At 37.7% G+C, this 12,237-nt stretch overlaps 1 protein-coding gene across 1 annotated transcript in view; it reads right to left on the bottom strand.

The window, feature by feature from the left end:
* The window catches only part of LOC100366518 (uncharacterized), a 48,443-nt gene that overhangs the window by 3,483 nt on the left and 32,723 nt on the right, over nucleotides 1-12,237 (bottom strand). The window contains exons 40-55 of the mRNA XM_078011046.2: nucleotides 11,800-11,913; nucleotides 11,172-11,285; nucleotides 10,705-10,818; nucleotides 10,396-10,509; nucleotides 8,816-9,043; nucleotides 8,356-8,469; nucleotides 7,997-8,110; nucleotides 7,474-7,839; nucleotides 6,865-6,987; nucleotides 6,399-6,512; nucleotides 6,024-6,257; nucleotides 5,691-5,807; nucleotides 5,177-5,290; nucleotides 4,573-4,704; nucleotides 3,794-3,904; nucleotides 137-287 (exon numbers count right to left, since the gene is read on the bottom strand). Coding sequence (XP_077867172.2) covers nucleotides 137-287; nucleotides 3,794-3,904; nucleotides 4,573-4,704; nucleotides 5,177-5,290; nucleotides 5,691-5,807; nucleotides 6,024-6,257; nucleotides 6,399-6,512; nucleotides 6,865-6,987; nucleotides 7,474-7,839; nucleotides 7,997-8,110; nucleotides 8,356-8,469; nucleotides 8,816-9,043; nucleotides 10,396-10,509; nucleotides 10,705-10,818; nucleotides 11,172-11,285; nucleotides 11,800-11,913 — 2,374 coding nt within the window. The remainder of the gene's footprint in view (nucleotides 1-136; nucleotides 288-3,793; nucleotides 3,905-4,572; nucleotides 4,705-5,176; nucleotides 5,291-5,690; nucleotides 5,808-6,023; nucleotides 6,258-6,398; nucleotides 6,513-6,864; nucleotides 6,988-7,473; nucleotides 7,840-7,996; nucleotides 8,111-8,355; nucleotides 8,470-8,815; nucleotides 9,044-10,395; nucleotides 10,510-10,704; nucleotides 10,819-11,171; nucleotides 11,286-11,799; nucleotides 11,914-12,237) is intronic.

Below are 12,237 nucleotides of genomic sequence, written 5' to 3' on the forward strand. Positions count from 1 at the left end.
TTTTACAACTTTAAAATTAACTTTTTATAAAGAAGCACTTTTGCATAAAGGAGCCTCATCCCTATGTATCTTGCTCCACAAGTGTCTTTATATAATGTGAAAAAAGTGTATGGATGAATAATTCAGGAATACTTACTTTTCATTTTTGCGACATGCCAACAACAAGACAAGGAACAAAGCAATGATAACCAGAGCAATTATCACAGCTATCCACCAGGGTTCTAGCGATATTGGCTGACCAGCAAATGTATAACCATCTTCTGCAGATACAACCCCATCTTCAGGTACTGTAAAATAAAGAGATATTCACTGAGTTTAATTTTATATGGATATTCAATAAGTTATAAATTCACTGGTTTGTGAAAGATATTATTCCCTCATTAGGCCACAGGTGGAATTGTGTGGTGGCACTGTGTAGTGAATTGTTGTTGTGGGACGGTGTGGTTCCTTGTTGTGTTGGCAGGTGTAGTGGCACTGTGTAGTGAATCGTTGTTGTGGGACGGTGTGGTTCCTTGTTGTGTTGGCAGGTGTAGTGGCACTGTGTGGTGAATTGTTGTTGTGGGACGGTGTGGTTCCTTGTTGTGTTGGCAGGTGTAGTGGCACTGTGTGGTGGATTGTTGTTGTGGGACAGTGTGGTTTCTTGTTGTGTTGGCAGGTGTAGTGGCACTGTGTGATGAATTGTTGTGGGACGGCGTGGTTCCTTGTTGTGTTGGCAGGTGTAGTGGCACTGTGTGGTGGATTGTTGTTGTGGGACGGTGTGGTTTCTTGTTGTGTTGGTAGGTGTAGTGGCACTGTGTGGTGAATTGTTGTTGTGGGACGGCGTGGTTCCTTGTTGTGTTGGCAGGTGTAGTGGCACTGTGTGGTGGATTGTTGTTGTGGGATGGTGTGGTTCCTTGTTGTGTTGGTAGGTGTAGTGGCACTGTGTGTTGGATTGTTGTTGTGGGACGGTGTGGTTCCTTGTGTTGGCAGGTGTAGTGGCACTGTGTGGTGAATTGTTGTTGTGGGACGGTGTGGTTCCTTGTTGTGTTGGCAGGTGTAGTGGCACTGTGTGGTGGATTGTTGTTGTGGGACAGTGTGGTTTCTTGTTGTGTTGGCAGGTGTAGTAGCACTGTGTGGTGAATTGTTGTTGTGGGACGGCGTGGTGGATTGTTGTGTTGGCAGGTGTAGTGGCACTGTGTGGTGGATTGTTGTTGTGGGACGGTGTGGTTTCTTGTTGTGTTGGTAGGTGTAGTGGCACTGTGTGGTGAATTGTTGTTGTGGGACGGCGTGGTTCCTTGTTGTGTTGGCAGGTGTAGTGGCACTGTGTGGTGGATTGTTGTTGTGGGATGGTGTGGTTCCTTGTTGTGTTGGTGGGTGTAGTGGCACTGTGTGTTGGATTGTTGTTGTGGGACAGTGTGGTTCCTTGTTGTGTTGGCAGGTGTAGTGGCACTGTGTGGTGGATTGTTCTTGTGAGACGGTGTGGTTCCTTGTTGTGTTGGCAGGTGTAGTGGCACTGTGTGGTGGATTGTTGTTGTGGGACGGTGTGGTTCCTTGTTGTGTTGACAGGTGTAGTGGCACTGTGTGGTGGATTGTTGTTGTGGGACGGTGTGGTTCCTTGTGTTGACAGGTGTAGTGGCACTGTGTGGTGGATTGTTGTTGTGGGACGATGTGGTTCCTTGTTGTTTTGGCAGGTGTAGTGGCACTGTGTGGTGGATTGTTGTGGGATGGTGTGGTTCCTTGTTGTGTTGGTAGGTGTAGTGGCACTGTGTGTTGGATTGTTGTTGTGGGACAGTGTGGTTCCTTGTTGTGTTGGCAGGTGTAGTGGCACTGTGTGATGAATTGTTGTTGTGGGACGGTGTGGTTTCTTGTTGTGTTGGTAGGTGTAGTGGCACTGTGTGGTGAATTGTTGTTGTGGGACGGCGTGGTTCCTTGTTGTGTTGGCAGGTGTAGTGGCACTGTGTGGTGGATTGTTGTGGGATGGTGTGGTTCCTTGTTGTGTTGGTAGGTGTAGTGGCACTGTGTGTTGGATTGTTGTTGTGGGACGGTGTGGTTCCTTGTGTTGGCAGGTGTAGTGGCACTGTGTGGTGGATTGTTCTTGTGAGACGGTGTGGTTCCTTGTTGTGTTGGCAGGTGTAGTGGCACTGTGTGGTGGATTGTTGTTGTGGGACAGTGTGGTTTCTTGTTGTGTTGGTAGGTGTAGTGGCACTGTGTGTTGGATTGTTGTTGTGGGACAGTGTGGTTCCTTGTTGTGTTGGCAGGTGTAGTGGCACTGTGTGGTGGATTGTTGTTGTGGGACGGTGTGGTTTCTTGTTGTGTTGGTAGGTGTAGTGGCATTGTGTGGTGAATTGTTGTTGTGGGACGGCGTGGTTCCTTGTTGTGTTGGCAGGTGTAGTGGCACTGTGTGGTGGATTGTTGTTGTGGGATGGTGTGGTTCCTTGTTGTGTTGGCAGGTGTAGTGGCACTGTGTGGTGGATTGTTGTTGTGGGACGGTGTGGTTCCTTGTTGTGTTGGCAGGTGTAGTGGCACTGTGTGGTGGATTGTTCTTGTGAGACGGTGTGGTTCCTTGTTGTGTTGGCAGGTGTAGTGGCACTGTGTGGTGGATTGTTGTTGTGGGACGGTGTGGTTCCTTGTTGTGTTGGCAGGTGTAGTGGCACTGTGTGGTTCCTTGTTGTTGTGGGATGGTGTGGTTCCTTGTTGTGTTGGTAGGTGTAGTGGCACTGTGTGTTGGATTGTTGTTGTGGGACGGTGTGGTTCCTTGTTGTGTTGGCAGGTGTAGTGGCACTGTGTGGTGGATTGTTGTTGTGGGACGATGTGGTTCCTTGTTGTGTTGGCAGGTGTAGTGGCACTGTGTGGTGGATTGTTGTTGTGGGACGGCGTGGTTCCTTGTTGTGTTGGCAGGTGTAGTGGCACTGTGTGGTTGTTATAGTGGGACAGTGTGGAGTATTCTTGCTATGGTTGCTTGCTGTGGTGGTATGGTGTTGGGGCAGTGTGACTGTGCAGTATGGTTCTTTGAGGTGGCACGCTGTGGTGGTTTGTTGTGGTGGCATGGTATTTTGGCTTGCTGTGGTGGCACACTGGTTTTGTGTTGTGGTGGCACAGTGTGGTTTTGTGTTGTGGTGGCACAGTGTGGTTTTGTGTTGTGGTGGCACAGTGTGGTTTTGTGTTGTGATGGCACAGTGTGGGGTTTGTTGTGGTGGTAAAGTGTGGTTTTGTGTTGTGGTGGCACAGTGTGGTTTTGTGTTGTGGTGGCACAGTGTGGTTTTGTGTTGTGGTGGTGCAGTGTGGTTTTGTGTTGTGGTGGCACAGTGTGGTTTTGTGTTGTGGTGCAGTGTGGTTTTGTGTTGTGGTGGCACAGTGTGGTTTTGTGTTGTGGTGGCACAGTGTGGTTTTGTGTTGTGGTGGTGCAGTGTGGTTTTGTGTTGTGGTGGAACAGTGTGGTTTTGTGTTGTGGTGGCATAGTGTGGGGTTTGTTGTAGTGGTGCAGTATGGTTTCTTGAGATGGCACGATGTGGTGGTTTGTCATGGTGGTAGGTGTTGAGGTATGGTTCCTTGTGGTGGTACGGTGTGGTGATGTATTTTGGTTTGTTGTGGTGTCACAGTGTGGTTGTTTGTTGTGGTGACATTTTGTGGTGGTTTGTAGGATGGCACAGTGTGGTGGCAGGTTCTCTGAGTTGCTGAGGTCTGATGAAGTTAAAAGTTAATATTACAGAGCAATAAATTGATGAGGTACATGCCTTGTCTTGTCTAAATGTCAAATTAACCTACAGCAACATACTCTATAAGCTAACAGCAAATGTAACAAATTGTATCTTACGTTCATCACAGTGTACGCCAGTCCAGTCTGTACAGACACACAAGTAACCATTCTGTTGGTCTACACATACACCACCATTATTACATGGGTTTGTGGCACATTCATTGATATCTGAAAATAACAACAAACATATTACAGTCAATTGGATATATCCCGACTCTAATTATATTTCTGCTCTCATTATAACTCATAACGCTGTAAGATTAGAACAACTGATTACCTACTTCGTTTCAAAATATTGTTGATTACCGACAGACTTTGTCTACATTCCCAACATATTTACACATGCAAATAAACAAGTCTAGACAGAGGTACATTACTTGGGATTTGCAACTACGGTGACATGATACCAAGATCCTGTTTCAATCTCGCTCTCGCATAGGCGTTCCAACTCGGAAAAATGCAAATGCGGATGCCTGAGGTAACTAGGATACTGGGATGTCCAGGTGGATCAAAATAGCTGTTCATGATATGACGGATTATGATAACTATATTTTCTGTAGGTTTTCGATGTATCACATTTTTTTGCTATGAATGTGGTAATACACGTTTTATTGTTTTATTACAAACCACCTATGTCATGTCAGAAGGTCGTAGCATCAGTCTCGCTATCTACGAGATGAGACTTGAATAAGATCTTGGCTAATGTCACCATACAGTACTATGCGCGTTGCAAACCCCAAGTAATGTACCTCTGGTCTAGACTATAGGCAAAAGTCTGCAGGTAATCGGCAACTGTGTGAGTGTTAACTTATCCACTGTGGTTTGAATTTACTTACCAATTTCACACCTTAGCCCAGTAAATCCAGGATAACAAGAACATTCAAAGCCATTTACTTTATCTATACATTGACCTTGCCCATCAGTACACTTTGCGATACCATTCTGATCAGGAGCACAATCATAAACATCTAAACATTTTCAAAAACAGATAATGCATACAATGATCTCAGAAATGACAATCAAATACAGATTACAATACAGATGCTATTGTAAATCTAGATTAATTCATCTAGCTCTTGAGAGTGAACTGTAAAATTTAAAATGACTGCTATAATATGAAAGATTATGAACTAGCAGTATGTTATTTTTATTAAATATAGTATTTTTATTACGTATTGTTTGTACAACTATTAGGCCAAGAAAATAATATTCCATTGTTACTGGTCATTGGTCAACATTATTTAAAACTATTTCTTATCAGTCCAAATGAAAGTTTTTAGACTAACGATAACCTAAATTTTTTTTTCTTTTCCTAAATACCATTTCCTTTTTTGAATTTGATCCAATTTTGACTGTTTAATTTGTTGTGTAATGCCACATTTGATTTGTAATTTATGCAAATAAATGACTGATAAAACACATTTAGATAAATATACTCACCAACTTCACACCAATCACCTGTGAAGCCATCGCGGCATTCACAATGGATATCATCAGTGTAATAACATGTGGCACCATTCCTACATGGATTAATATCACTACATCCAGAGACACCTGGAACAAGACAAATAGAAAGCATTTAGAATGACATCCTTCTCAAAATGTTAATGTAAAATTTTAAGTTATGAACGAAAACATCGGCTTTTGTTGTCAAAAGTTTCATTATTCAAGTTCTTCACCAATTTTCAAGTTCTTCTCCATTTTTGACCAAAAAGACACATTTCTGCATTGATTACAGATTTTACATACCGGTACATGGAATGATAACCATGCTTTATTGTACTTTGATCTATGTTCATTTTTAGGAAACGACTTCAATAAAGACAATTATTATTACATTTTTAAAATATAGAAAAGTAGAATATGACAGAATATGACAAAAGTTGCCTTTGGCACTCAAATTATTCATGTAATTATGCAATATCATCAAATTAAACTCTAGTTATATACCCACCATCCACTTCACAATTCTTTCCTGTCTTTTCAGGAGGACAATCACAATCATAATCATTTTCTTTATTGGAACACACACCATTATTTTGACATGGACTCAGACGACACTTATTCATATCTGAAAAACAATATTAAAAAAAGAGATACAGTTAAAGTTATAAAATAATAAAATAAAAACACTGAAAAATAGTGGTCATTCTGTGCCGATATGGACCATAAAAACAGTTTGTAAGATAATTTCCATGTATCCTATTTGTCCAATACCATTTGTCTTTGTATCCCATATTCAAACAAACTGCTAATCTCAAACATCAAAAAGATGACACATTCTTACCTTTTTCACAGTAAGGTCCGACAAAGTTATCTGGACAATCACATTCATGACCTCTGTCTGTGTAGTAACAGATGCCTCCGTTATCGCAAATGTTGGTTTTACACGTCTCAGTGTTCGGTGCAAACTCACAAGTTGGTCCAGAGTATCCAGTAGAACATTTACAAGTAAACTGATTAAATCCATTGAAACATGTGCCACCATTTTTACATGGATTACCAAAGCATTCATCAATGTCTGCAAGAAACCAAATAATGGAGAACTGATGATATTTAATTCTGTACAAATGTAATTAGGTGGAATCAGCAAGTGTGTAGAATTACCAAGGTTAGGCTATTCTATATAGTAAGACCATGAGTAAGGTATGGTAAACGTTACCTAGGTTACAGTCTCGTCCAGTGAATCCAGGAAGACAGGAACACATATAATCTGTGTTAACATTACTACAGGTTGCTCCATTTCTACACGGGAAACTGGCACATTTGTTGGTTTCTGAAATATAAAGTTAGATTAAATATTGATTGTGGATCATGATATCAGCTATAAATGTTTTTCTTCAGACACAATTATTGTGGGTTTTATTTACAGGGTTTAAGCTTAGTTCAAGCAACCACACCAGACCATGTAATATGGATAAAGTCAAAATTAATCTCAATCAATGGCTAGATAGCTGAAAAATTTAAATATTAATGTTTTGCTCAAACAAAATTTTATTATAGGTCATGTGACCAGTCATGTGACGACCATGTGTACTCATTCAGTGCAAAAATTATCATTTTGTCAGAAATATTCATAAATATGCCAGAAAATGCACAATAAAACAAAACAGATGAGATAAACCTACCAGTTGGTGCATCACAGTTGGTACCAAACCAGCCAACCTCACAAGTACATGTAAACTGATGATTGCCATGATCTACACAAGTACCACCATTCAGACATGGGTTACTCATACACACATCAATCACTGAAATGAACAGAAATTAAACTGACATCATTAAAAAATATACAATATTTGTAATTATGTTGGTAATTCTTTGGTGTACTCAAGACAAATGACTGAAATATGACATTACAAACTACAGTTGTTGGAATTCTATTAAACTTGACAATAATAGCCGACTCAGAAGTGAATCTGGGGTATCTTGTATCTGGAGTTATTACAGTAAGTTAGTCATGGTTGTACAATAGGGCCTAGTTGAGAAAATATTCTGGTAATAAATTATAAAACAAAAGTGGTCAACAGTCAGCCACACTGTTCCATATCACAAAAAACAACATCTTTTTTGGAACAAGGAATAAAATCCATCAAATCTTTCTATCTATTAAATGACAGAATGCACAGAGATAGAGGCTGTATAACCAAGCCAGTACTATACTAAGTACTAAGGATTCATGTTACATGAGTTGCTATAAATGAAGAGAATTATTTTCAGACATTACCGGTACTTACCAACACTGAATTGATCTTCAAGTGATAAAGAAAATCCCCGTTCAGTCTTAGAGCTGTCCGACTGGAACACAATCCAGATCCGACCAGACGCAGTATATATGTTTTCATTATCCTCATCATTCTTTCCCGATAAGTGTAAAAATCGTGTCCCTATATCATTGACATCAACACCATTACCAATATCTAAATAATCATATCTGTTTTCCAGGATGAAATCCTTGATTGTGATACGGATACGGTTACTGGAAGGCGGGTTGATGTACCAACGACAGTAATCATTGTTGTTGTATGAAGAAGGATAGTTAGGAGAGTGAATTTCTAGTGCTCCCCCGGTAGGTATAGTGTAGTTAACTAGGCAGCCAACAGCTGAAATACAATACAATATATATATAAATGTATGAGATGATTGGAGATACCAAAATGCAGGGGTGGACCATTTTATAATTGGGAGGGCCCAGTTGTCAAAAATGATCTGTTGTTCATAGTTGGCAGAGATTACTGATAAGTGAATAAACATTCTTACCCGTTTCACAGTTGACTCCAGTCCAACCTTGAGGGCAGGTACACAAATAAGCATTTACCAAGTTATGGCATATACCACCATTGAGACAGGGAGCAGCTGCACACAGATTCAGAGCTGCAATAATAAAGACAAATTGATTGGTTAATGACAATCACATGACCCATTACATATACTACCAAATATGGATGTACATGTACTCATTAGCATAACATTCCACTGATGTATGACTACTTCTTCTACATATAACAATAAATTTAATATATTAATATATAGAAATAAATAAAAACATCCATGAATTAATATTCATAATTAATAACATTTTGAACTCAAGATCATGTGATGGTTCTTGATTTATTTACCTGTTTCACAATGGAAACCTGTCCATCCAGCTTCACATACACAAGTATAACCATTGACATCATCGTGACACTCAGCACCGTTTAGACAAGGATTACTTCTACATTCATCGATATCTAAAACAACAATCATTGAAAGAGTTTATGCAATGCAATTCCAGGCATCCACAATAAAAACTTAAGTTCTATTTTGACAAGTGGTAATATTATAAGACTGGATTTTTCAATAGGGAATAGGGGGTTGGGAATAGGGGTAAGGAAGAGAGGGTAGGAAATAGAGAGTAGGGTTGAAGGGTAATTTCAATCACTGTGTGGGGAAATCGACTGAGTTGTTTTTAATGTTTCTTATATTTTTTTCCGCATTTGTAAACTTTTGTTTAAGGATAGGTGAATGTTAACTAAAAATTTGCTGTGCAATGGCCCCATGGCAATAAATGTGTATCAAACAAAACGCTAAACTCACCAAAGAGACAGGTTGCCCCTGTAAATCCAGCTCTACATATACAGTTGAATGAATTGATTTCATCAAAACATAATCCACCATTGAGACAAGGTTCACTTTCACATTCATTGATGTTAGTTTCACAGGTAAAGCCTTTCCATCCCAAAGCACAGGAGCAAGTGAAACCGTCAATACCATCAATACAGGTACCACCATTCAAACATGGCTGGGTTGAACATTCCAATAATTCTAATATTGTCAATAACAAAAAATAAAATTAGGTATACATATATTAAATGATGCAGAAAGAATTTGGGAATTCTTATATTTTAGTAAATATTATCAAAGAAAATAAGTTTTTGTTTAATCCTTTGAGCAACTATTGTTGTCATTCACAAAATATAACCCCAAATCATCATTTTCATATTACCAAACTTTTAACCAAGACCTATAGCCTATAGGAAATTATGTTCATTTGGTATAAAATTATTAAATAATATGATTATACATCTTTCATCGTAACGCCATAAGTTACAGTGTGCAGTAATTTTGCAGTGTGGAACGCGTGTAAGCATCCTCTAATAATAAAAGCAAACATGGCTGCCACTAGGGTTTGACCGGACTCCATACAAAGAAGTTCACTGATTCTGTTCTGAACTTTTTGGATTTTGGCATTACCATGATGTATCCTTGGAAGGCAAAGATGTATAATAATAATACATGTATTATAAAATAATACATAAATATAGGCATAATGTTACACCAACATGTTGGCAGGTCAAAAGGTTAATGACTTTTCTAATAAGCTGCTAGGAATTTAGTTTTAGTATTTAACCATTTTTGGGGAAAAACTAAGAGCGCTACAGTATCACAATGTTTAATGCACATCAAAAACTCCCACATCATTATTTCTTATAAACTCAGTGAAGATTAATATTTGACATATACAGCAGAAATACAAATGTGAAAATATACAGTCATAATCGTTTGATTATAGCTCAAACATTCATCTGTGGAGGTGTTACAAGGTGCTAGTTGGGTTCAGATCGGGTTCTATCAAAGTCTGCTTCTCCAGTACTGACTAAAAGAAACATCTTGCCACTTTATATTTAACAATTATCTATCGCCAAAAACAACATTGCCCATCGCCATAAGACAAACACAAAACACCACCATCACGACATACAACATAATTTAATGTTTGACATTCGTGACAGAAGGTATCAAGAATGGGTTTCCTCTACTGTAGAATACTTTATTTTCACTTGGAATTTATTTTTGCTATTTTTGCTGAAGAGATGCTTCAGTGAAAATAAAATCCAGCGAATATACTTTTTTTTCTATATTTCACATTCAACTCATGAAATATCAGTGAAAATAAATTCCATACAAAATACCCAAAAAGTCTTTTCAGTGAAAATTAATTCTAGCTAAAATAAAGTAATTTACAGTAATCAATAAGTTTGTATGTGTAGGATATTTTGACAAGATAAAATTAGACAACTTTTAAAAATTTGTTTTTAAAACTTGTTGAAAATAAAAATTTTGATAGTGAAGATAGATTTAAGTTTACGATAAAAATCTATGTAAACATGACTTACCTATTTCACAGTGGGTTCCATCAAAACCAGAGGGACACACACATCTGTAGCTATTTAGTTCATTGAAGCAAATACCACCGTTCAAACAAGGTGTACTCGCACATTCATTTATGTCTTAAAGTAGAAAAACAATATTATATTATTATCTTTGAATGTAAATACTTTCACATATAATACTTGATCAAACAATAACTGTATAACACATTTCATTTAGATAAATGAACAAAATTGTCAACAATCAGAGATAAATGAATGCATTGCTGGGCCAAATTGACGTCAGATATTCAAAATAAGTAATTAAGAACTTACCAAATTCACAGTTTACACCGTTATATCCGATGGGACACACACATTCATACAGAGCAACTAAATTATCACATGTTGCTCCATTCTTGCATGGGTTGCTTGAACACTCGTTAATATCTGAAAAAGAAAATATTAATTTAAAATAACATCCATTATAACTTTTTATATTTTAACATGTAGTTTAACATCAAGCACAGAGGGCAAGACATTTTTTTATCTCAAATAGATAAAAGTGATGAATTAAAAAGTTTCTAATATTGATAAATATACTGTAAAAAGATAGATAATATGTACTTTTGCTAATTTTAGATGTAGGAATATTATAAGAAGACATTTTAGCACTGTAGGTGTACTTTCTGCCAATTCATAAAGTGAGGAAAATTTAAAATGTTTCACCACAATTGATAATTATCTATTTCAAGTGTGAATCTTTAATCAGATGTAAAACCCAGTCAAGGTTGTACACTTACCAATAGAGCAGTGAATTCCTTGCCATCCAGGTGTACATAGACATCTATAACCATTTACATCATTCAGACAAGTTCCACCATTAGCACATGGACTGCTATCGCATTCGTTGATATCTAAAAACACAAACTTAAACTTAAAAAGATTGGCCACAAATGACTTGAATTATCATGAACACATAGAAAAAAATTATAGAAACAGATGTGGTAACTACTACACTTTACAATTCTCATTATAGGCAAAGCTAATTAACTATTCGCAAAATATTGAGGCTACAATTTGCACATTTTATGTATTTTTCCATAATTTCTTTGTTAATTTTTGTCCACACTGACGTAATTCCCCCATTGGGTTAAATAATAGGAGGAAAATTTGAAAATATTTTACTTTCGCATTCAAAAAGTTAATTAATCATACATACATGTACGCTAATGTAATTTATAACAAAAGTTAAGATATAAACTGAATAATTGTAGCAGATTTTGATAAATTCATGGGTAGATTTGATTGCCACTAAACAATGTTATTATTGACCTAAAATTGCCAAGTTCAATTTGTAATGAAAAATTCTTACTTTGTTGAACAAAATCAAAATTTGATGAAAAATTAAGATATCTATTGTTATCTTACCATTAGCACAGTTGAATCCAGCCCATCCCGCTGGACAATTGCAGGTGTACATATTCAGTAAATTGTTACACTGCCCACCATTCTGACATGGATTACTGGAACATTCATTCACGTCTGTATAATAAAACAAACATTCAATATCATTATGTTGCCAACATAATCAAATCCCTTATGGAATGGGTTGAAGGATATTAAAGCGGAAGGGTCGCCACCTACGCACATGTGGGAATTGAGTTCCAAGCGATGATAGGATAGACGCTTGTTTGTAAACAATGATGCTATGGCCATCTGACGCATGCGCAGATGACGACTTCCTCGCTTTATCATATAAAGAATGCAATTAGGTATGGTATGGTTGTTTACATGACACAGACTTATATGCAAAACCTCTATCTCTTTTACATGACATTTTTATTGTACAAAATTCACTTTCAAACT

Source organism: Saccoglossus kowalevskii, chromosome 8 (assembly GCF_978046115.1).
Source record: "Saccoglossus kowalevskii chromosome 8, keSacKowa6.1, whole genome shotgun sequence".
NCBI classification, from domain to species: Eukaryota; Metazoa; Hemichordata; class Enteropneusta; family Harrimaniidae; genus Saccoglossus; species Saccoglossus kowalevskii.